We start from the raw sequence: 26304 nt of genomic DNA, 5'->3' as shown, positions 1-26304 counted from the left end.
TAGAGGCCGTGGGCCAAAAACTACAATCTCAGGTTTAGAATCATTCAGTGTTAGAAAATTAGCAGCCAGCCAAGATCTAACCTCAGTCAAACAATTAAGCAGAGAGAGTATTTTATAGTTATCCTTATGGTTTAACGGAAAGTAAACCTGGGTATCATCAGCGTAAAAATGGTATGGAATATTGTACTTTAGAAAAATACGACCCAAAGAAAGCAGGTATAGTGAAAACAACAACGGGCCCAAAATAGAACCCTGATGCACACCACGGTTTAAATGAACAGAGGAGGAAGAAAAATCTCCAATCTCCACCGAAAATTAGAAATCAGAAAAGCGGAATATAATTTATTTGAATTTGGCGCTCTGTCCTGAAAGCGTGACGCACGCTGTGACGCAGCTGTCATCTGAGGGGGGCGTAACTTAGCGATCTGCTTTTTCCATAAAAAAATGTATTTTATTTTCTTCAACATTTTTTATATGTGTGTGTGTGTATTGTGTGGGGAATGTGGCCGTATCTGCATGATTATCATATGTATGGACGGACATCTGCGTGTTTATTACCGACTCTATGATGGCTATCATTGTGATTCAATGATCAGCTATTATTGATTAAATGGCCAGTAATCACACGATCATATATCATGTGATTACTGACTGTATGACCATGTCTGCCAATATCAGTTTATGTCTGGCAATCAGAATATATACTTCAGTATACATACTATATACAAAGCATTTTTTTTTTCCTTTTTTATTACTCAATTATTTTTGTATTTCTTAGTGCTCAAATCACTTATATGATGTCTAAAATTCTGTCTATTATTCTGTAATTGAAAAACTATGCAGGAATATATATAATGACTAAAATAGTTTGTATAGTTCTGGAATACATTTGGTGGTAATTTTTCCTCAAACAGGGGGGCGGGGGGGACTATAAATAGTTTCAGAAAAAATATTGCAGGAATCAAATTTTTCATGGTATCTTCTTCAAATTTTAAATATAAACTCATGAGACACGTGACTTTCAACCCATTACTTTTCTGGATTGCTCCAGGATTTATTTAATGTATTTGTATATGAAATAAAAAAAAACATTCAGTGTGGAAAAATATTTTTCAAGGCACGTCAGTGTCTAGACCTTTTTATCTTTTTGAGCATTATCAACTCTGGATGATGGATAGTAAAGCATACAGTGTCTTCTTTCCAAAGATACCTAATTTGTTTGTGTAGCACACTTTGTCAGGAACTGTTACCATTTTAATTTAGGTAGGTTATTTTCACCTGCGAGGCCCCAAATGGGGGGGCGAATGTTAACAGGTTAAACCAATCTAGAGCGGATCCTTGAATACCTACACAATTTCTTAACCTTTCAAGTAGGATTGCATGGTCAATAGTATCATGTCGAGAAGGACTAGAATGGAAGACTATCCTAAATCTGCTGCAGCTAAAAGATCATTCAATTCCTTTAACAAGGCTGACTCCGAACTATGATGCCTCCTAAAACCCGACTGATACTTGTCTTACAAATTATTAGAATTGAGATAAACAGTCAATTGATGGAAAACCACCTTTTCCAAAACTTTAGCTAAAAAATAAAGTTTCGATATGGGGCAGTAGCTATCAAGGCTATAAGGATCAAGGCTGGCCTTTTTCCTGAGAGGATGTACAACTGCGTGCTTTAAGCTTAAGGGAATGGTGCCTTGGGGTAGACTACTATTTAATATGGTTAAAATAAAAGGTTCAACTCAACCTTGCACCACCAAACCCATCATTTCATCACAATTTGCCATCCAGTTAGGAACATCAACCATAACTCCTTAAAAAAAACAGCCAGAAACCTTGGAGAAATGATCAGCTGACTTTCTCAGACCAAATTGCTAAAATTGCCTGGTCCTGCAGATCTGTTTTATTCAACATCAAGAAGATCAGGCCCTTTCTTTCAGAACATGCTTCACAACTCCTTGTTCAAACTCTTGTTCTGTCCAGGCTGGACTATTGCAATGCTCTCTTAGCAGGTCTTCAAGCCAGTGCTATCAAACCTTTACAATCCAGAAAGCGGCAGCAAGATTAATTTTTAACGAGCCGAAAAGAATGCACGTCACACCTCTGTTTATCAATTTGCACTGGCTACCAATAGCTGCTCGCATAAAATTCAAGGCATTAATGTTTGCCTACATTTAAATCTGAGTACTTTAAGACTGTTGCTACGTTTGCTTATGTGGGGGCACTATATGCTCATGTTTACATTTCCAGCAGTCACAGCCGCAACCATAACTTACTAGATTTATTTTGGATCGTGCAAGCAACATTCTCTTGCGGAGACAACTACGCTGACTCCTGATGGTGACTGGTATTGTACTGGTCATAACAGGTATAAATAACAAAAATAATACATTCATTTTTTATGATAGTTTGGCTTTGTTACATCCGTTAAATGTCATTTACCATCGACTGGGGAACGGTTTGAATTGACCATGGTTCCCTCTCATGTATTCCCCTCATTTAAGGTAGATACTACTATTTTCTTCTTCAATAATTCCATTGAAAATGTGAATTGTTTTATCATCATTTTCTCAATAATCAGCAAAAATATTTTTAAAGCACACACAAAAATAAAACCTATGAAAAGCATGAAAACACGTTTTATGTAGTGGAATACTTATTCTTCAAGATAATGATTTATATATGACTATAATAAATAATAACATCTAATAACTAGGATTAAGTGCAAATTTCTTACAGCATACATTCATAAATGTTCCTGGCTTTTTTTTTACATACTATTCAGATGACACAGAAGGCACATTTGGTTGGGAGGGACTTCAGCCAGTTAGGCTTGTTAAATAAACCAGTATTTCCTTCAAAGCTGATTGCTCAGACAGACACTCCGGCACTAGGGCTTCAGTGAGGTGGACAATTTCAGTGCAGTGATCACCATGGATTCCAGGTGAGTTGAAATTCTTCTCAAATTCTACCACTGAAGTTCAAAGGAGTTACTTTTTTAAAACCACTGTTCTCTTTTCCATTTCACTACACTTGCTGTGTCTCACATTTTTAAAAGCAAAAAACTGCCCCTTAAGCCCAAAGTATACTTAAAGCTGCCTGTGGACACAAAAATTCAATAAAAGGAAAAATCGCACAAATCTGGGATTTTAAATTTAAATATCCGTGGTTTGATTAGAAAGACAAGAGAATATTATATGTATAAAATAAGACAAAACACTCGCATAACATCAACATGCAATATATGAACATGCACAGTTATATTCCATTCATGAGATGAAATCAAAAAAATATCAGCTCATCCGATATCATCCATTATTCTTTTACAGTTTTCTATTAAACATCAAATCAGTCGTGTTCAGTTAAAGCAATGGGTGTGGGAACTATCAGGAGATGCATTTTAATTATCATCAAAATATCACTTTTCAAAATATGATACAAAAACAAAATCACAACAATATACATAGCCTACGGCATACTATTTGAAAGCATAACAACCAAAAGTTTACGAAACAGAATCAATAAAGTCTTTTTAAATAATGGCACTTAAAATTAATGGTGTCTGTAACAAATATATTTTAAATTAAACTTCAACATTGACTACAGAGCTAAAGCTCCGTTAATCTCAATAAGATCTTTTGTAGACGTCTGACAGAAAGTGAAACTGATTCGTAACAAGTAAAGCTGATAATGCTGTTTTTGGAGTTGTTTAATCATCTTCCATCATTAAATAATCATGAGAGATTTAATGCTTTTTATTTCAGTTGATTTCATCTAAGGTTATGGCTAGAAGTTAGTTTTAGTTGTTGTTTCTGCTCGTCTCTTCTCTCTTTTTTTCTGTTTCCCTTCCGTGATTCTTCTTGTTAACAGCAGGTGTTCATCACTAATGCTCAAATCAGCACTTGTATGAATATCTATATCTGCAATAGTTATTAAATAATTATTTTTCACAGCATTTAGTTTCATTAATGTAATAATTCTGCATATGGACATTACATATTGAGTAATACACAAAAACACAAACCATTCTCACCTCTAAAAGGTTATCCTATTATGTCTGGGAATGTACACCTCTATGGTATTTACAGCCTTAGACTGCACAATGTTGTGACATTTTAAGAATACATTGCTTTGTTAGTGTGAATGCTGTACAGTTTTGTGTTCCTTTTCACTGACATAATGGGGTCTCAGAGCCCAATCACCTCTGAGTAGTACAAAAAAGTGCAATTTGCATGCCAAGCCATTGCACATATGGGTATATAAGATGTCAGCGTGCATCCACTCATTGCCAGTAAACTGATATCAGCTGTAAGTACATCAAGCCATGGCATTGGGTAGCCTCCTGCATGAGGGTAGTTCTGACCTGGGGTTGATGCAGGAGCTGTGTACGGTGACCACCTTCACTCCTCAAGCAATGAAGGTCACGGCATAAACCCTCCGACAGGTGATGTCTACATTAGTAGTCCTTGGGCCTGTACCATGAAGCCGGTTTAGCTGGCTAGCCAGGTAAGTTTCAGTTTAGTTTGCACCAATCCTGGGTTTTAGGTACCTTGAAAGTGGCTTTTAGCTGCGTTCATTCCCATAGTAACTTACACTGCACAGCTAACCTGCTCCGGGGCAGGTTATGTTCTGAGTTAGAGATCTCAAACTGAAATTGGACCAATCAGATGTGAGCAAAGTGACACATGTCTGACACAAAAAAGTCACTCCCCCAGTTCCTCATATTCTTTAATCTTTTAACCTTTAACAAAAGAGTTTTGAAGGGGTGTTAGGAAGCTAAATCCTCAAGACTGTGCCTCATCCCCTCTTTGGATCTCTCTGTGGTCATGGCTGGACTACAGAGAGCTCTCTTTGGGCCGCTTAAGTCAGTTGCACTTAACATCCTGTCCCTTAATTAAGACAGTGCTCCTAACCACGCTCACTTCCATCAAGAGGGTGGGGGACTTGCAGGCATTTTCAGTCGACAAGTTTCCCTTTGGGCAATCCTGTATGTGTATTTTACATGGTACGGTATTACGTTTTTGGTAAATCCATGTCTTTCTCTTGACAGATTTCCTTCTGTCCATCCCTGCATTTGTAGTCATTCCATCCCTTTTAGGAACTACAGCAGTGGACCCTCCATATGCAGTACTGTTGTTTGACCAGTCCATATGTGATCCGTGCTGGCAAAATGTGTCAGAATGAGCAAATAAAAAAAAAAAATTAGTTCTTATTTTATTAAAATTAAAATACCTTCAATATATTAAAATAGCTTCAAAATTATATATGACTTGTTGAAATTGGATTTAAACGTATTTTATTTGAAGATTCCAAAGCATAATCACCAAGCAACGTTGCATATTTTTATCCTATTCTTTTCTTTATAATAATTACTAAATTATCACAATATAGCTATTTTTTATTTTATCTTTGTTAATAAAAATAAGAACAAAGATGTAAATAAGCAGTAGAGACAGATCTATATTAGGACCTACTGTAATGCATGGATCTAATATAATGTTACACATCAGATTTTTCCCCAACCATTAACTAAGCGTCATGTCAGACATAACAATTTATCTTTGTGTGAATCTCGCCAAGGCATATTTCGGAATAATGTACCTACTTTACGAGAGCAAGCAATCTCCCTATAAAGGCACGTCCTATGCACAAGCTTTGCAAATGTCAGTGCGATCGTTTTGTTTTCATCAGCATGGGTTTGAAAATCATATTTTACTGGTTTGGACATGTGTCATCGAGAATTCGATATGAATATTCACAAAGCTGGATTGCTATGCTTTGCAACAATAGACCTAGAACTTGTGGTGAGAAGCAGCAGTCGTCCAGAAGTGAACAGAGAAAAAGGTGGAGTAAAACGTCTCAGAAAACGTACAAATAAAGATAATTTTAGACGTTTAATTACGATTTGGATCGCTAGAAGAGGGCTTAATGAACAAATTTTTGTGAAAACCTCAAATTCGACTAAAATTTACATTTTGAAGTGAAGTGCGTAACACAAGTCTCGTAACACAATTAATTAGTTGAGGCATTTTACATAGAGACCCCATTATGAGGTTATGTATGTAACTTTTTTCCCTGAAGGAGGGAACAGAGATGTTACACCCCCCTTGAACTACCGCTGATTGGCCAGGACACATTCTCGGCTCCTCATCAAATCTGAATGTGTAGATGCATGGCTTATATACCCATATGCACAAAGAGTGGCTTGGCATGCAAATTCCACTTACCAATATTCATTGGCCATTTCTTGTATTACTCAGAGGTGACTGTGCAGCCCTGTGGCCCACAATTAAAAAATAGTTTTCACTAACAATTACAAGAAACAGCAAGTAAAACACTGAATTAAAAGTTAAATAATTATGTAGAAATATTGAAATTGCATTTTCTTGTAAAACATGGTCAAATAAGCTGTTTTATTTACAACTTGAATATTATTTTTTTTTACAGTGCAGCACAGAGGTCCCTACAACTAATTAGATGAAATTAACACAAAAATTCTGATAAACATTTGCCTTTTTATTTTACAGACAGCCAATTATTCCACCACGCAGATCAACTCTGATTCATCCAGGTCCTCCAAAACGAATCCGTCTACATACAGAAAGAAAAGTGCTTGATGAAAACGGGAAAGTCAGAAGATGGACTTATGGGAAAAAGGACACCAGTAAACGAAACAAAATAGTTCTGCTGGTGGGAGAGACTGGATCTGGCAAGACGACTCTCATCAACACCGTGGTCAACTACTTACTGAAGGTGAAGTTTGAGGAAGAAATATGGTATGAAATCACAGAAGAAGAAGAAGCTGGAGACCAATCAGAATCACAAACCTCTGAAATCACCATGTATGAGGTCTGTCCTGTAGAGAGTCCCATATCTCTCACTATCATTGATACTCCAGGCTACGGAGACACTAGAGGACTGGACAAAGATCTGGACATTGCTGCAAATTTAGCCACTCTGTTTCAGAGCAGTGATGGAGTTCGTGAAGTTGATGCTGTGTGTTTTGTGATTCAAGCATCTAAGAATCGTCTCTCAGACAGACAGCATTACATTATCAGTTCCATTCTGTCTTTGTTTGGAAAAGACATTGTGGACAACATTGTGTTTTTAATCACACACTCTGATGGTATGGCACCCAAAAACGTCCTCAGTGCCATCAATAAAGTTAAAATCCCCTGCAGACGAAACATAAACGGCCAACCTGTCTATTTCTTATTCAACAATCGGCAGGCTGACGCCCGTCACACTCAAGAGCGTCACATTCGTGCTCAAAGCATCGCCTGGGAAGCCAGTGTGGAAAGCATGAGGCATTTCCTTCTGTCCATGAATAAAATGAACAAAAGAAGTTTAGAAATGACTTCAGATGTCCTCATAGAGCGCATTCAATTAGAAGCGGCCATCAGCAACTTAAAGTTGCGAGTTCAGGAGAAGGAGCTGAAAAAAGTCGAAAAACTTCAGATTCAGGAGGCAATAAAACAAAACAAGGAAAAGATTGAAAATTGTAAAAACTTTATCATTAAAGTCAAAAACACTATCAAAGAGAAGGTGCCCATTGAAAGTGCTTCATGGAAGAACAGGAAGGCGACAACATGCACCGTCTGTAAAGAAAACTGCCATGAGTTTGACTGCTGGTGGGTTTCTGATCCCAGCAAATGTGAAGTCATGAAGAAAGGCTACTGCACTGTGTGCACTGGGAAGTGTCATCACAGCAAACATGTCAAAGAAAACAAGAAATATGTCATCAAATCCTCATTTATGACGATGGAATTCGATGACTTTAATAAGGAATATGAAAAAGCTCAAGAAAACTGCAAGAGGTTTTCAATTATAATGGATTCGCTTGACAAAGATCTGCAGGAGCTTGAGAATCAAAAGTTAGTTCTTCTGTTCAATGCTTACAAGACCATCAAGAATCTGTCTCAGATCGCATTAAAACCAGACTCTGCCTTCACTCTTCAGCATCTCGACTTCTTCATCCCCAGATTGAAGGAGGCTGGGAAAGAAAACTGGGTCAGAGAGCTTGAGGAAATGAGAAGAACCGCTGAAGCTGAGGAAGCAAATAAAGATGCTCTGAGTTACCTTAAAGCTGGTCTGACAAAACTTTTCCTCGGTGGGCAAAATTGAGATTCCTTCAATGTGTGTGTGGGGGGGTATGACTTACTTTAAATGAGTATTTTGGGTAACAATGATGCAAACAGTAATTTGTTCACTATTTTGTTTTTTAATCCTGAAAATCCTTTCCTGTATTTTTCTTTTTGCTTATGGTTAATCAAATTATCAGATTGTCTGTATAAAAAAATTGTTAAAATTAAAATAAATTTCAGTCATCTCAAACTTAATATTTTCTTCATTTGAATACAATTTCAGTCAAGACTTTCAGAGTCAAGCCAGCTGACCTCTTTAACTTTTACTTAACTTGAGTATATATAGCTTGGTAAAAAAATTACAGTGCTCCGATCAGAAGTTTTGGGGTCGACCATCGATCACTGGAAGATGTGTTGGCTGACATAGATCACGATCACCAATCATGGTGTCAAACCTTTCACAGCTAACATTATTAAAATGGATGTTATGTAAAGACATTCATCTGAGACTTCTAACTCTTATTCACAACTTTTTAATCAGCAATGCTAATGTAATGTAAAGTTCTTGTGTGTAGGAAGTGGTTTTGGTTACAAATATATGATTTTATTAAATTGAGCAAATACACAGAAATGCTATTCAACAAAGAGAGTCCAAGAACATGTTGAGCTCAACAACAACAAAGAAAAGGTAGTAAAACCAAAGTGAGTAAGAAATCACATATAAATGAACCAAAACCAAAGCATAACGTGTACAATAGAGAACAAAATCAAGGAAACATAAAAATACAGATGTTAAAACTCGCAACTAAGGGATCAGTTTCATGACACTATTTTCAACCAATAATTGAAAACCTTATATGTGTTTTGGCTGTTCATTTACATAATAATAATAATAATAATAATATATAGCGCCTTTAAAAGTAGCATCTCAAAGCGCTTTACATACAAATACAAATATGAAGTAAAAAAGATACACACAAGAGTACAGGCAATAAAAAACAAATAAAACAATACAAGGCCAATATAATAAAACACAAAATAATCACATAAATCATGTCACGATGTGACAAAAAGCATATGGAACTTATTCCCGCTGAAGCAGTGTTTCCGGTGGGACACTTGTGAGTGAAACTCCGTCCCCCGGCCTGAGTGTGTGTCTGTTGTCATGACAACCCCAACAGATTGGCGACAGGTGTGGGGAATTTACTCGGAGAGTTTGGAAGAAGCCCCGTCAGTATTTGAGAGGATAAAAGGCAGGAGAGAGAGGCGGTTGTCGTTGGTCTTTTCTCCCCCGTGAGAAGTTGTTTTATTGGGTGGTTGCAGTTATTTGAGTACGGGTGAATGAAGAGGAGAGTGTTGGCTTGATGAGAGACCTGAGGACAACAGAGGGAGAGTGAAATACCCCGTTTGCATTGGAGAAGAGCTAAGTAACTGAGAACGGAGTCTCGTAATTACATGTGTTTGACACTGAATTGGATGTGGCTGGGAGTGTTTGGATCACGTTTAAAAATATCACTGAGTGGATTGTATTGATTCATTACCGATCTCTTATCTCTCCCTCCATTAAAAATGGTGAGGTGAACTCTGCCTGTGTATGTGAAGAAAGACATCCTAAACCATCCTCAGCAGTATTGATGATCACGGCCCCTCGCACAGAGACCCAAGGGTGAGTGCTGGCTTTAAATTGCACTTGTGAAGTGAGTTTGCAGTGCCGATGATTGACGTTTCCCCCACATTATATGCTTGAAGTGGAATTGCCGTGTGTGTGGAAGATACATCCCCTTTTGCCGTGCACTCTCCCTGTGTTATGCTGGTCTACCGTCAATAGTGAGAGTTCTGTGACATTGATCTGTTTTAACTGTTTGGATGTTGAAGAATTATCATCTGGGATTTGAATTAACCCCTCTGTTGCCCTAATAGGAGAGGAGATGCCCTGTTGCAATGTTCACTGTCTGTCTCAGTAAAAGCCTCGTGCAGCCTGTCAGCTTCGAGTCTGCTGCATCCTTGTAGCCCACCTGTGCTGGGAGAAGCGACTGTCCCTCTGCCCCGAATGTGAGGTTGGCACGCTCTGTCTGAAATATTCATTTTGCCTGTGTTAGAAGAAGCCCTGTTCGGCCTGTCGACTTCGAGTCTGTTGTATCCCTGCAACTTAACTATACTGTGGGAAGTGTTCGCTCCTTTCAACGCATGTGGAACTGTATACTTTGTCTGAAGCATTCATTCTGTCTGTCTCAGTAGAAGCCTTGTGCAGCCTGTCGACTTCGAGTCTGCTGTATCCTTGTGGCCCACCTGTGCTGGGAGAAGTGACTGTCCCCTTGTCACGAACGTAAGGCTGGCACGCTCTGTCTGAAATATCCACTCTGTCTGTGTCAGAAGAAGCCCTGTTCGGCCCGTCGACTTCGAGTCTGCTGTATTCCTGCAATTCACCTGCATTGTGAGAAGTGTTCGTTCCTGTCAGCGCATGTGAACTGTATACTTGTCTGCAGCATCCATTCTGTCTGTCTCAGTAGGAGCCCCGTGCAGCCTGTCGACTTCGAGTCTGCTGCATCCTTATAGTCACCTGTGTTGGGAGAAGGGGCTGTCCCTCTGTCACGAACGTGAGGCTGGCACACTCTGTCTGGAATATCCACTCTGTCGGTGTCAGAAGAATCCCCGTTCAGCAGTCGACGTGGAGTCCGTTACCACTTGTAACCCCCTTGCACTGGAGAAGTGCCCGCTCCCGCTGCGAGCAAGCGTGGGAACAGTGTGCCGTGTTGGAGCCGCCATTCAGTGTGCCCCCTTCCTAGTTACTCACCGGCTTGCCGTGTACCTGCTGAAGGCCCTGCTCTGGTGCTGCAAAGAAAGTAGAAGAGCCCGATCACACCTTACCCGAGGAAGACTCCCCTAGTCATCCCACCATAAGATTGTGTACCTGCCGTATACGTACCTGACTGATATCCACCTGCCCCAAATTCCGTATCTGTGAAAGAAGGAAGGAAGGTTGGAATTATCTACTTACCCAAGAAAGACTCCCCTAGCCACCCTACCATAAGACCGTGTACCTGCCGTATACGTACCTGACTGATATCCACCTGCCCCAAATTCCGTATCTGTGAAAGAAGGAAGGAAGGTTGGAATTATCTACTTACCCAAGAAAGACTCCCCTAGCCACCCCACCATAAGACCGTGTACCTGCCGTATACGCACCTGACTGATATCCATCTGCCCCAAATTTCGCACTTGTGAAAGAAGGAAGGAAGGTTGGAATTACCTCCTTACCAGGGCAGACTTAGCGGACCGCTCACTTGCCAACTGCATCCCCACCTGTGAAAGACCTACTTGACCATCCACTTGTTCGCCGGCCATCTGCTGTAGGGTCTGCACTGAGGAAGAGGGCGGGGGAGTCTCCAGTCGCAGCACCGTTCACCCTCGATCTTTGAGGGCAACAAGGAAGAAGATTTTAGATTAGGATTTCCAATTTGCTTTTACTTCAAAATAAAACTTGTTAAATTTATTCTCTGTCTCTGACTCTTCCCTCTGACACGCTCCTCGAGGTGGTCCTGGTTCAGGGGTGGGTGCAGTCTAGCTTGGCCCACTCGACCTGTGACAATCACATAAAAGCTACCCTAAAAAAATAAGTCTTAAGGGACGACTTAAAAACACTAAGAGATTCTGCATTTCTAATCTCAGAGGGCAGGGAATTCCACAATTTAGGAGCCAATGAAGAGAAAGCCCGATCGCCCATAGTTTTAAGCCGAGTTGATTGAACAGTTAAGAGCATAGAACATGTGTAGGGGGTAAAAAGCTCCGAGAAATATTCAGGAGCCAAATTATTCAAGGCCTTATAAGTAAGCATGAGAATTTTAAAATCGATACGAAAACTAACAGGAAGCCAGTGCAATTTTCCCAAGACAGGTGTAATGTGCTCCCTTGCACTGGTCCTAGTCAGTATTCTGGCAGATGAATTTTGTACCAACTGTAATTTACTTAGGGTAGCTTTTGAAACTCCAGCCATCAAAGCATTACAATAATCAATACGCGAAAACACAAAAGTGTTGATTAACTTTTCAGCCACAGAAAAAGTCAACATGGGATGCAATTTGGCAATGTTTCTGAGATTAAAAAAAGATGCTTTGACTGTATTACGAACATGCAGATCAAATGTTAAGTTGGCGTCAAATATCACCCCCAGATTTTTTAGTTTAGTTTGAAACTATAAAGCAGAGCCATCCAGACCTGAAGTTGTGGACTCTGCTTTGCGCAGCTGGTGAGGGGAACCAATAAGCATCACTTCGGTCTTATCACTGTTTAGACAGAGCAAATTTTCAGACATCCATTTTTTATCTCAGTAAAACATTAAGAAAGAAAAGACACAGGCATATTGACATCAGGTTTAGAATATAGATCTGAGTGTCATCAGCATAAAAGTGGAAATTAAGAGCATGTGTTCTTAAAAGTTGGCCAAGAGGAAAAATGTAAATACTAAAAAGTAAAGGGCCCAAAACTGATCCCTGGGGAACATCAAAATGCAACTCACTGACCTCAGACCTGCAACCACCCATCGCAACAAACTGTTTTCGATCAGAGAGATAGGACTTAAATCACTTCAATGCAGTATCAGAAACTCCAAAGACAGTCTCTAAACGGGTTATTAAAATAGAGTGATCTATAGTGTCAAAAGCAGCACTAAGATCAAGAAGAATCAGTATAGATAGACGGCCAGAATCACAAGCCATTAACAAGTCATTGGTGACGTAAACTAATGCTGTTTCAGTACTGTGGAGTTTACGGAATCCAGATTGAAGATGTGAAAGCAATTGAGAAACCACCGTTTGTTCAAAAATTTTGGCAAGGAATGGAAGATTAGAGATGGGACGAAAATTATTCAGGTTATCAAAGTCAATGTTGTTCGTTTTTGGTACAGGGGTGACAGCAGCAATTTTAAGTGCAGCTGGCACAACACCAGCACACAAAGAGTCATTGATAATACTCAAAACAACAGGACATAAGAAATAAAAACTTGATTTAAACAGACAAGAAGGAACCGTATCAACTCTGGAAGTCGTAGCTTTCATTTTCAAAACCATACTACAGAGAGACTGGGAGTCAAGAATTGCAAAGTTGGAGAGAGAAATACCAGAGAATGGCGAAATACACAAGGAAGAAGCAGCCGGAGTATGAGTATTGATAATGTGGTTACATATATATAACCCATTAAAATGAATGCACAATTGTAGAGCTGGCTGCTTTCTTGGATCAGGCCATGTGAATACCTAAAACAACATTATCAGTGCTTCTCAATATCATGTTTGATGCTTAAAATATTTTATTCTGTTGTATTGATCATTCAGACAGTCAGTATTGTGTTTGTGGTCAGTAATTCATGTTGATAGTTAATTACCAATGCAATTACCAATTTTAAAAAAATTATTTAATGTTGGAAAAAGCTTATTTGTTTGAAAGTTTACTCATTTGCATGATCAAGTCAAGTTACCTTTATTTATATAGATCTTTATACAATAAATAGTGAAATAGTGAAAATAGTGTCAATGCAAACAAAATTCAGTCCTGCTGTAAATACCACGCTCTAAAAAGACAACAGTAAACAGTCAATTTTTCAGTTAAAGTCAGTTTAAAGTCATCATTGATTCAGTGATGTCATTACCCAGTTCAGTTCAGGTCTCTTCAAATATACTACTGCCAGAAATTAAACGTCCCCAAATGATCAGAATGGGCAGTTTTGTGTGCCTTTACTCTGATTAATATAACAAGCATACAAAGCACTTTATAAAGAAGTGATAAACACCAGTGTAAAGCAAATCAAACAAGGATTATTTTATATGAAACATGATACCAATAAGGTTACATTATCTGATATTTCTATCATAAGGCATGCATAAACAGTAAACAATACAAAAGACAACATACAAAACAGTAATAACAGAGAATGCATGTTAATTAATAGAAACGTTTAGCTATGAATTAATGGAGATAAATCATTTTTATGGGCATCATGTGTCTGTTTCACTAATGAAAAAAGTGAGAGGAAAAGTCTCTCTAAATTCATTTGGGTTGTAAAACAGTCTCATCTTTATGATTTGTCTTTGTTGCAAGGGTAGCCAGAGGCCTGTGGGCGTTTTACAGAAAGATCTTACCTTTAGAATCCTATCTTACCTGTTATGTAACCATCACAATTTCAGTTAGGACCTCATTTAGGATGAAAGCTATTGACAAACAACATTTCCTAAGTGCATTATCTATAGGAAAAAAGGGTATTACAGAAGCATCCTAACTAAACAAAAAATCCTAAAAACTGTTTTAACTTTAGGATAACCCAACTAGTGTCCTACTTCAAGCCTTTTTGAAATCCAACTGTAAAAAACACATTACAGTAGCCCTTTATACAAGATGAAGAGAAGCAACGTTTGATGGTGGAGAGACTTTGGGTGGAGACAAATGATGTTCAAGTTCAAGTTCTTTATTGTCATTACGCTATATGTGCAGACATACAAATGTCTCGCCTCACAGGACCACAGTGCTACATATAAACACACATAAATACTACAGTATATATAGTAATGCACCAGTTGTGACCAACATTACGGGGGCCAACCCCTTATGAAAATTTACCATGTTTTTACTACAAATTTAACCAAAACAAAAACACGTTTACTATCGTTAAACCGTGGTAACCACAAATTAACCATAGTTTTGCTACACTAGGGTGAGCATACTTCTTCTTTTTCCAGGACATGTCTGCATTTTGGCTTTGTTTTCCTTTTGACATCAGGTGTGTTGGACTTGAAGCGGCGCTGCATAGACCGATCGGTGTATGACATCAAAGTACCGCGAGAGCGATTGGAAAGCATCAGGAGCATCTGCTCTCTACAGGTCTCATGGTTCTCAGATGTCCTACACTGATCGGTCTGCGCCGCGCCGCTTCAAGTCCAACACACCTACGCTCTCTACAGTCGTCAAACATTATGTATATGTGTGTTTGTATTGCTTTGACCAAAAGTCATTGGTTGATTATGTACAATTTGACTTTATTTGTCAAACATCTTTTTTCAGTCATTACCTTTTGCAGGTATGAAAACAATAGCATAACAAACCCAAAACCCGGCAATTTAGAAATCCTGGCCTGGACATGTCCAGGAAAAAGAGGAAGTATGGTCACTACACTAACCATAGTCTAACCATAGTTCACCTCAGCAGCCTCTTCCGTGTAGTTGGTTGCTTGCTATCAGATGAGACAGTTATTGAACTCGATGGAGTGGTTTAAGAGTTCCTAACTAGACCCTTGTCACGGTTCATGAATTCACTGGTTTCTTCATGTCTCGTGTATTGTTGTTCTCTGTGTGTGTGTGTGTGTGTGTGTGTGTGTGAGTGGGCGTGACCGCTCACTCCAGTCATCAGCGCGCCAGCTGATCTCAATTCCCGCTCCAGCTGCTGCCAATCTACTCACCTATAAAGTCTCACCACACTTTCCTCTCCTTGTCAGATCGTTGTTTGATGTCCTCCAAGTGTGTCCCGCGTTCATCTGCTTCCTGGTTCCTGGTCATTGTCTCGTCTTCGTGGTTCGTCTCTCTTGGATTTACACCGTCACTGGATCACCAACATCACTCGTCACCTACACGCTGTCCGTCGAAGTACCTGTGCCACCTGCCCACCCGAGAGACTGTACTGTTTGTCCGTAGCTGACTCTAATAAACCTTTGTTGCACTGCATCTTTGCTTCCTCCTTTAACATGTCATTACAACCCTAAGTTTTTGTAAGATAAGAATCCTAAATCAAGATTTGCTTCTCTAGTATGAATTTGTGAAAAATCCTAAATTCAATTATCATATCTTAAGTTTCTCTAATATGCCCCCGTTCTGCAAGTATTAAAGTATATAAGTTCTGAGTATTAGTTGTGGCTTAGGGAAGTGCATTTCAAAACATGTTCCTGAAGAACCCCCAACGCTGCATATTTTCAATGTCTCCCTAATCGAACACACCTGATTCAACTCATCAGCGCATTACAAGAAAATCCAGAACATGAAATGGGTGTGTTAGATAAGGGAGACATACCAAATGTGCATTGTTAGGACCAGGTTTGAAAAACACTGGCTCTGGGGATTGTTCACAGACAACGTGGCACCAAGTTTTGTTGTAGGGTTAGGGTTTTGTTGGATTCATTAAAAATACTGAATAATTGTGTGTATGATTGGATCAGCCACTGCAGCTGTCAACATAGTGTAAGTTCATAAGAATAAATGACACATGAATTCAGGCCTGTGGGATCATAAGACACATGATGTATCAAAAGAAAAAGTGAGTCTAGTGTTTTAGTGTCACATATTACCTAATAACTACACATATAACGTCTACGCTTAAAACATATCCAAAGTGTCACATTCATTAAGTTGAGGATGTCATAATCATAAATGGACTATTTGTTTTTGCACATGACTCTAAACACAGAGTTTAATAAATAAATTATGGTTAATAAGAAGTCAATTAGTTGAATGATGTTTCAACCATTTTAGTCTGTGCACACCAGTACTTCGACACCAGGGTTTTAGGTATTCACATGGCCTGATCCAGGAAAGCAGCCAGCTCTAAAATTGTGCATTCATCTTAATGAGTTATACCTTAAGAAAACTTCAGCAAGTTCAGCTTAAATATTAGTTTTTACTCAGGTTACAAAGTTGTCAGGCTTTCTTGTGTAAATTATATAGTTAGTCATAACACATTATTTATTAATTTAATTAACCAATAAAATAATTTGTTTAGCATCAGCTCATATTCGTTTGGTAGCTAACAAATGTAGGTGAACTATTTGATTACTATTAGACAATCTACAGAAAGTGAAACAAGCTTACAGCCAAAGTTTTAGATTGTAGTTTAAATTGAACTTTTTATTTTCCTGCATGTGTCACAGTAGGCCAATGGTGGTTCTCAACTTCATCACATGGCTGCAAGTACAAATATAAACCACACATCTTTTATTGCCTAAAACCAGTGAATTAGTGCTCTAAGAACAACATGTGAAAACCACAAAGGGATAATTAATGACAGCCTTTGTTCGCTTTGGCATTGTGTATGTGTTTGTGTGGATGGTGAGGCCCTTTTAGTTGCAAACAAGAAAGACAAGAAAACAAGAAAAACCAGTTACACATTTTTAAGATTAAAATAGGCCTGTGTGAAAACATTCATCATGCTCGTACATGTTTGAGCAGTTTGGTGTTATTCCAGGAGGTCAAAGGTCAAATGGGAAGTGAGAGACAGAGTGAAGTTATCTAATCTTATACTGTCCTTCAAAGACTGTGTGTGTGTGTGTGTGTGTGTGTGTACGTGTTTAGTGTGTGTGTGTGTGTGTGTGTGTGTGTGTATCCTCTCATATTTACTAATTAACTAATATTCATTTGACAAATATTATTTCTTTACATTTTCTGTTACTGTTTAATGTCGTGTTGTGTGCTGTTGTCTTCACAGCAATAAGGAATATTTCCTTCTCAACATTTTCAGCATCAAAGGAATAATTTTAAGTTACCTTTTTATATATACTTTGTTGTGCTATGAAGGCTATTTGATAAAATCATTTTGCTCTTCTCCTGTCCCTGCCTGGAACTGATTTATAACTTTTTGTTGAGGAGTAGAAGTTGTCTTGTCTTGGTCCGGTGCCAGATGTTCCATTAACGTGAATCTGAATTTTTATTATTTTAATATTGTCAAAATGTTGTCAATTGTTCTTATGTAAGGGAAATTAAAAGTGGAAGAAATTGAACAACATGAATTCTCATTTCAACGGCAGCAAAATATGTGGTTATTCATGTATGTGCAGTATGTGCCTTTGTTCTTCCCCTTGACTCCACCCGCAGCATACAGCAGGATATATAAATGACATGAGTGTGTATAACTGTAAAGGACATCAGTGAATATCAACTTCATACAAAGAAACTTCTCAAGGTAAGGGAACTTTTTATGCATTTTCTTAAGGATGTAACAAGTATAATATAAAAAAAGACATGTTATTCTCATATAATTTGATCAAAATAAAAATAATTTTCATAATCTTAGATCAAATGTGGGTTTATTACGGGGGGTTTTAAATTAGGGTCTGAGGTTTCACCTTGAGATATATGCTGGGTCCAACATTTGTGGCGTATTACTGAGTATTACTTATTTGTGACCCTGGACCACAAAACCAGTCATAAATCGCTCGGGTATATTTGTAGCAATAGCCAAAAATACATTGTATGGGTCAAAATTATCCACTTTTCTTTTATGCCAAAAATCATTAGGATATTAAGTAAAGATCATGTTCCATGAAGATATTTTGTGAATTTCCTACCATAAATATACCAAAACTTAATTTTTGATTAGTAATATGCATTGCTAAGGACTTAATTTGGACAACTTTAAAGGCAATTTTCCCAATATTTAGATTTTTTTGCACCCTCAGATTCCAGATTTTCAAATAGTTGTATCTCGGCCAAATATTGTCCAATCCTAACAAACCATACATCAATGGAAAGCACATTTATTTTTGAAGAATTCACCCTTATGACTGGTTTTGTGGTCCAGGGTCACATTTGGTATTACTGAGATCCATATTTGGATCAGGTCAGGTTTTCTGATTTATTAACTAACTAAATACTCACTAAATATAATAATAATTTAATCAAGAAAGATTAAAAGCAAGAAAAAACTAATCCATAATGGAGAACACTGTTCTATATAGTGTTTTTGGTAACATGTTCTATGAAGCCCATATTTATAATACATTATAAGAGTATTCTTAAGGCATTATAATGAATGCATAATGCATTATAAAAACCTTATATGTTATATCGTCTTATAAATAATCGTAACAACAATTTTAATACATTGTAATGCTGAAACATTTGTGGGTATAACTTTTAAGATTATGATTATTTATAACAATGAACACCATATTAAATCTACTTTTACATTGATAATGGACTATAATATCTTGACATTATTTCAGATCTGCATAGTATCTTACTACAGTACATCTTGAAAGTGGTTAGGTGTGGAGTGTTATTTGAGTGTTCCCTGTGAGGCTAATATTAATTTTGAGGAGCGCTAGTTAATAATTTCAACTGAAAAAAAAGCAATGTTTATATGTTTGGTTACATTTTATTTTGATGTCCCCTTATAGTCTATTGACTATAAGCAACTTTGCAACTACATGTCAGCTAACTCTCATTATAGTATAATTAGGCTTAGGTTAAGGTCAGGGTAGGTAGATGTTGACGTATTTGCAAAGTAACTTATGTCAGTTTTTCTGTAGAGGAACCATCAAAATAAAGTGTTAGCATATATTTAGCAGACATACTATTAATACTCTCATGACTGCTAGTTAACATGTAGTTGCAGAGTAACTTATCAACAAGCGCACACATTTATGACAAGACAAAAATGAAAGTGTTGTTCCCGTCATTTTATTCAGACTGTTTAGATTCTAAATGACATTGAAAGCACATTTGGTTAAGAGGGACTTCAGCCAGTTAGGGTTGTCAAATCATTAAATTTTTTGTTAAAACATTTGGTTCTAACAGACACTCGACACAAAGGCTGGTGTGTAAAGAATATTAGTTTATATTTTAATTTAATAGCAAAAGTGCATCTCTCAATATTTAAATAAGTATAGTATTTATTTACATACATGAGCTGTTTTGCTGTAAGCAGGCTGGAGAGCAACAGTGAAGGTCTTCTGTGGGAACACATTCAGTCCAGCGATTACCATGAGTTCCGGGTGAGTTGAAATTTATGTGCTTTCTACAGGATGAAAATCCATGGCTAGGTGTGCACAGTGCACTACTCAATTTTAACCACAAGACACTCGCCTCCATTCATTAAAATTGAGTAGTGCACACTAGCTTGTGTAACAAAAACATTTGTTATTGTCATAAAGTCAGAATTACCTCCTCTTCTTGTCATGTTACAGAAAGTTGAGGAAGCAAGTTGCGGGTGAAAATAGATTTATTGTCCGAAAACAGGTGATAGAGATCCAGGAATGAAATGATGACAGGTGACGCAGGAACTGGATGGACTACACAGCAGGAGGGTGGTGAAGATTCATCCGTGGTGATGTGAGTATTTCCAGACAGGAACGATGAACACAGCACAGGACGAACTTCGACACCAGACAACGGAACGGACGAGAACGGATGGGAACAGGAACTACAAACAGCACAGGAAGACATCCACAACGATCTGACAAAGGAGAGGAGAAACTGGTGAGTATTTATGGGTGAGTTAAGGAGCTGCAGCTGGTGCTGCTAACGAGGCCCAGCTGAGTGTAGTGAATGGTGATGGCTCGGCCACGCCCACACACGTACTACACGCACACACATGACAATACACGGGACAAGGAGGAAACAATGAATGAGTGAACCGTGACAGTACCCCTCCCCTAAGAACGCCTCCTGGCGTTCCCGGGTTCCCCTACCTGTCGATTGTAATCATCGATCAGAGAGTGATCCAGTATGTCTCTCGCAGGTACCCAACTTCTCTCCTCCGGACTGTAACCCTCCCAGTCCACCAAGTACTGAAATCCGCGTCCCCTCCGCGGTCCAGTATACGATTTACCGAAAATGTGGGTTCCCCGTCTACGAGTCGCGGCGGGGGGGGAACCCGGGCTGGCGGAATAATGGGAGAATGAAACACGGGTTTAATTTTGGATACATGAAAGACGGGGTGAATCCTCCTGTACACCGGAGGAAGGTTGAGGCGGACTGCCACCGGACTAATGATCTTGGTGACAGTGAACGGGCCAATGAATTTGGGAGCAAGTTTATTAGAAACGGAGCGGAGAGGAATGTTCTTGGTTGAAAGCCACACTTTTTGACCAACGACGTAAACGGGAGGCTTAGACTGGTGGCGATCGGCTTTAGCCTTGGTGCGCGCCCCCACCTGGAGTAGAGTCTCACGGGCTCTAGTCCAAGTGCGGTGACACCTCTGGACAAAGGCGTGAGCGGAGGAGACCGCGACTTCGGACTCCAGACTGGGAAAAATTGGTGGTTGGTAGCCTAAGCTACATTTAAACGGAGATAGGCCCGTGGATGACACTGGTAACGCATTGTGGGCGTACTCTACCATAGACAGTTGTTGACTCCAAGAGGACGGATTCTTGGAGACCAGACATCGCAACACCCTTTCCAAATCCTGGTTGGCTCTCTCGGTTTGGCCATTGCTCTGGGGATGAAACCCAGAGGACAGACTGACAGTCGCTCCCAGCAATTTACAGAACTCTTGCCAAAATTTGGACACAAACTGGGGTCCCCTGTCAGAAACCACGTCTACCGGGAGGCCATGTAAGCGAAAGACGTGGTCTACGACAGTCAACGCTGTCTCCTTGGCTGAGGGTAATTTGGGCAAGGGGATGAAATGAGCCGCCTTCGAGAACCGGTCCACCACGGTCAAAACGACCGTGTTGCCCTGAGAGGGCGGGAGGGCGGTAACAAAATCTAGTGCAATGTGGGACCAGGGTCTCGAAGGGACAGGCAGTGGTTGAAGTAACCCATCTGGGGGTCGATTGGAAGTCTTACCAGTGGCGCAAACCGAGCAAGCCAAAACAAAACTGTGAATGTCGCGAGCCATGCGAGGCTACCAGAATCGTTGCTTAACCAAAAAGCTGGTGCGATTAACTCCTGGATGACAAGCCACGTTGGAACAATGCCCTCACTGGATGACGTCGGACCTTAATCCCTCCGGCACAAATAACCGATTCGGTGGGCAACCGGGCGGAGGCATTACCCCTTCTAAGGCCGCTTTGACCTTCAACTCGATCTCCCATGTGAGTGTGGAGACAAAAAGAGTCTCGGGTAAAATGCACTCGGGAGTAGACGGGCGTTCGGAATTGTCAAAATCGCGTGATAAAGAGTTGGGTTTGATGTTTTTGGAACCCGTGCGGTACGAGAGGGAGAAATCAAAACATCCGAAAAAAAGTGCCCACCGAGCCTGCCTGGAGTTCAGTCTTTTAGCCGTTCTAATATATTCTAGATTCCTGTGATCGGTCCAGACGATAAAAGGTACCCCTGACCCTTCCAACCAGTGGCGCCATTCTTCCAACGCTAACTTGACTGCCAACAACTCTCGGTTACCAATGTCGTAATTGCGTTCGGACGGGGATAAACGATGGGACAAAAACGCGCAGGGATGCATCTTGCCGTCCGCGGAAGAGCGCTGGGATAACACTGCGCCTACCCCCACCTCTGACGCGTCGATCTCCACCACAAACTGATGTGAGGAATCAGGGGCTATGAGGATGGGGTCCGAAACAAAGCGGCCCTTGAGTTTGGTAAACACAGCCTCGGCTGTGTTAGACCACCTGAACGTAGTTCTGGGGGAGGTCAAGGTAGTCAGAGGCACGGCTAATTGGCTGAAGTTGCGAATAAAACGCCGGTAGAAGTTGGCGAAGCCCAGAAACCTCTGTAGGGCCTTACGGGAATCAGGGCTTGGCCACTCCACCACAGCCTTAACTTTCTCAGGATCCATGTGCATTCCCTCGGACGACACGATGTACCCCAGAAAAGGAACAGACTGTGCATGAAAAGCGCATTTCTCCGCCTTGACAAAAAGCCCATTCTCTAGCAACCTCTGAAGCACTCGCCGGACGTGCTGCACATGTTCCTGGAGAGACGAAGAAAAAAATCAATATGTCATCCAGGTAGACATATATGAACTGATCTACCATATCTCGCAGCACGTCATTGACGAGTGCCTGGAAGACCGCCGGGGAGTTGGACAGCCCGAAGGGCATGACCAAGTATTCAAAGTGCCCCCTAGGGGTGTTAAAAGCAGTCTTCCACTCATCCCCCTTCCTTATGCGGACAAAATGATAGGCATTACGTAAATCCAATTTTGTGAAAATGGATGCTCCTTGCAACCTCTCGAAGGCTGAAGACATCAACGGCAAAGGATAAGTATTCTTTACAGTGATGTTGTTCAACCCTCGGTAGTCAATACAAGGACGCAGGGACCCATCCTTCTTCCCCACAAAAAAGAACCACGCCCCCGCCGGAAAAGAGGAAGGGCGGATAAACCCGGAAGCTAGACAATCAGAAATATATGTCTCCATAGCCTCCCTTTCTGGAACAGAAAGTGAATATAACTTGCCCTTAGGCGGAGACGTACCTGGCAGTAAATCTATGGCACAGTCGTAAGGACGATGCTGAGGAAGAGAAGCTGCTCGAGACTTACTGAACACTTCCCTCAGGTCCTGGTACTCCGCGGGCACGTTAGACAAATCCATCGCTTCCTCCTGAAACACAGAAACAGAGACCAATGGACAGGCAGACACAAGACAGGACTTATGACAATTATTGCTCCAAGCTATGACGGATCTTTGATGCCAGTCTATTTTGGGGTTGTGATTGATGAGCCAGGGGTGGCCGAGCACGACAGGTATAAGGGGGGTGTCCATGATTAAGAAGGATATAGTCTCGGTATGGTTTCCTGACGTGGTGAGAGTGACGGGTTCAGAGGTGAAGGAGATGGGAGGTAACTCGTGGCCGTTAAGGGCGTGAACAGAAATCTTGTGCGTGAGGGGTTTGATGGGGATCAGAAACTTGTGAGCAAATGTATAGTCCAAAAAGTTACCCTCTGCCCCAGAATCCAGTAGCGCCTGACAGCTGAGTGAATGTGTAGCCCATCTCAGTCTAACCGGGAGGAGGGTCGATGATGTTGATGAGGTCTTCTCTGTGGCGATCCCACCCGATAGTAGCCTCACATTTACTATCGGGCTTGGTCTTTTACCGGGCATCTGTGGAGTAAGTGTCCTGCCCCTCCGCAATACAGGCAGAGGCCCTGAGATCTCCGCCTTTCCTTCTCCTCCCGGGAAAGCCGAGCCCGCCCTACCTGCATGGGTTCGTGATCGTAGGTGGGGCTGACCACGTCCACGTCGTTGCCTCGGTGACTCTCAGACCCACCAGGGACTCGGCTGGCCGGGACGCGTCGCTCCGCTCTAGCGAGCCGTGCGTCCACTCTGAGAGCCAAGTCTATTAAACCGTTGAGTGTGGTGGGGAGGTCCAGGATGTAGATATCTCTCTGGACGCGGTCAGCCAGCCCATGCAGGAACATGTCCCACTGGGCCTCCTCGTTCCAGCGACACTCCGCCGCCAGGGTCCGGAACTTGATGGAATAATCCGATACAGACCTTTCACCCTGGCGAAGATCGGCGAGCATTCTGGCCGCCTCTCTTCCGGTGACGGCCCGATCGAAAACCCGCTTCATTTCTTTGGATAGTGCCTGGAACGAGGCGTTGAGGAAGCAAGTTGCGGGTGAAAATAGATTTATTGTCCGAAAACAGGTGATACAGATCCAGGAATTAAATGATGACAGGTGACGCAGGAACTGGATGGACTACACAGCAGGAGGGTGGTGAAGATTCATCCGTGGTGATGTGAGGATTTCCAGACAGGAACGATGAACACAGCACAGGACGAACTTCGACACCAGACAACGGAGCGGACGAGATCGGACGGGAACAGGAACTACAAACAGCACAGGAAGACATCCACAACGATCTGACAAAGGAGAGGAGAAACTGGTGAGTATTTATGGGTGAGTTAAGGAGCTGCAGCTGGTGCTGCTAACGAGGCCCAGCTGAGTGTAGTGAATGGTGATGGCTCGGCCACGCCCACACACGTACTACACGCACACACGACAATACACGGGACAAGGAGGAAACAATGAATGAGTGAACCGTGACACTTCTAGGTTCACGAAACGGTCATCAAAAAAATGTGTTGTGATACCATCTGGGTTGTGCTGTGCTGTTCTGTTGTAATCGCAATGATTCCTAAATGCATCTGCTTTCTGAAGGCCAAATAAAGTGCTTTTGCTTTCGCCTAGAAACACACAATGTCTCCCTGACATGGCTTCATCAACACTACTGCTGTTACTGAAACCATGCCTTCTTTCTTTGCGTGTTCAGCTTGTAACACTACAAAGAGAAAGGAAAACTTGAAATCTGTTTTGCACTAGGTACAAAAAAATTGTTCCTCTCAGGGCCTTTTGGACAAAAATGTCCCCATTGAAATCCATTAAAACTGGCAGTGCCGTTTAACTGTAAAATGATGCAATGTTTCTTAATAAGCTTTCATTCTGTTGGTAAGGCTTCAAAATGTTATTTTTGACTATTTTTTTTTACCAGATTTGCCATTTTTTTCAGGTTTGGTCTATAAAGTGTCTATTAAGCAAATACTCACATTATTAGCTGCTTTATTTATACAGTTGGCTCTATAATATGCAGAAAACAGGAATAATGCATACTAGATGTCAGAGTGTGGTTTGTATGCGTGTCATACCAAAAAAATTTATATATGTGTTTTGGTGTTATTGTAATATTTGATAGAGAAAAACTCTACTACAAATCACAAATCCAACCACTGTGTGCACCAGAAGAGTTTTGCTGGCATCTAAAGGGGGAAAGGTGGTGCTGCGCCCAAACAAAATTTTACTGAAAGCTCATTTTTTGAGATATCAACCTTATGACTGTTTTTTTTGACATGGACATTTTTATTCCACTATGGACCTACATGTAACTTTTTTTTATTGATGCACAAGGGTTAACAAACAGGAGGCCTATAACTATAAATGTTTAGAAAGGTCTAAGCCAAGGATTTATTATAAAATATGATTAAAAAAATCTTTAATAGTAATTTCTTAATTACAATCAGGAAATCTTATGGATTCACTGAGAGAGAGAAAACTCCTGTACACTCGAGAAAAACTTAGCAAGAAGTATAATTTTTCCTATTTTTACCCGAAATAAGGTGTTGTGAGCATTAGTGAGTGCACAGATGTAATGCAATGTTTCATTCATACTGGTAGGACACTGGTGGGCACCCTCACACAGTAAATCCATAAGTGAAACTCATAGAAGTCAAAAATCATATGACATTCAAGGAAATCCCTAATAATAAACGCAGAAAGATACTTTTTAACTGATGAAGACAATAAACATATGATTGAGACCAAATGTTTTATCTCTGTTCTTCAAGCCATGTCTAGTATTTGTATATGAATAAAGTATATTTGTAATGAAATGCTAATTGACAGCCTTCATCACTCTCGAGTTATGTTATGAATTTGGGGCAAAAATGTCATTAAATGACAACAGGTTTGTAAACAGGCTCAAACCCATGCATGCGTGCTACTGTGGCAAAATTTATCCATCGCGCAGACTGTATACTGACTGCAACTAATAGTCTTAAATTATTGCTAC

At 40.3% G+C, this 26304-nt stretch overlaps 1 protein-coding gene across 1 annotated transcript; it reads left to right on the top strand.

Annotated features, from left to right (window-relative positions):
• Positions 1–2933: 2933 nt before the first annotated feature.
• Positions 2934–8124, top strand: LOC306858487 (uncharacterized protein; the record flags this gene model as incomplete). The annotated part of the gene is made up of 2 exons (XM_079399054.1): positions 2934–2944; positions 6528–8124. The coding sequence occupies 2 exons, from the start codon at positions 2934–2936 to the stop codon at positions 8122–8124; spliced, it is 1608 nt and encodes a 535-aa protein (XP_079255180.1).
• Positions 8125–26304: the final 18180 nt, after the last annotated feature.

This window comes from Barbus barbus, assembly GCF_936440315.1.
Source record: "Barbus barbus genome assembly, chromosome: 39".
NCBI classification, from domain to species: Eukaryota; Metazoa; Chordata; class Actinopteri; order Cypriniformes; family Cyprinidae; genus Barbus; species Barbus barbus.
Note: the sequence above shows the minus strand (reverse complement) of the source record. Positions and strands in the feature narration are given on the sequence as shown.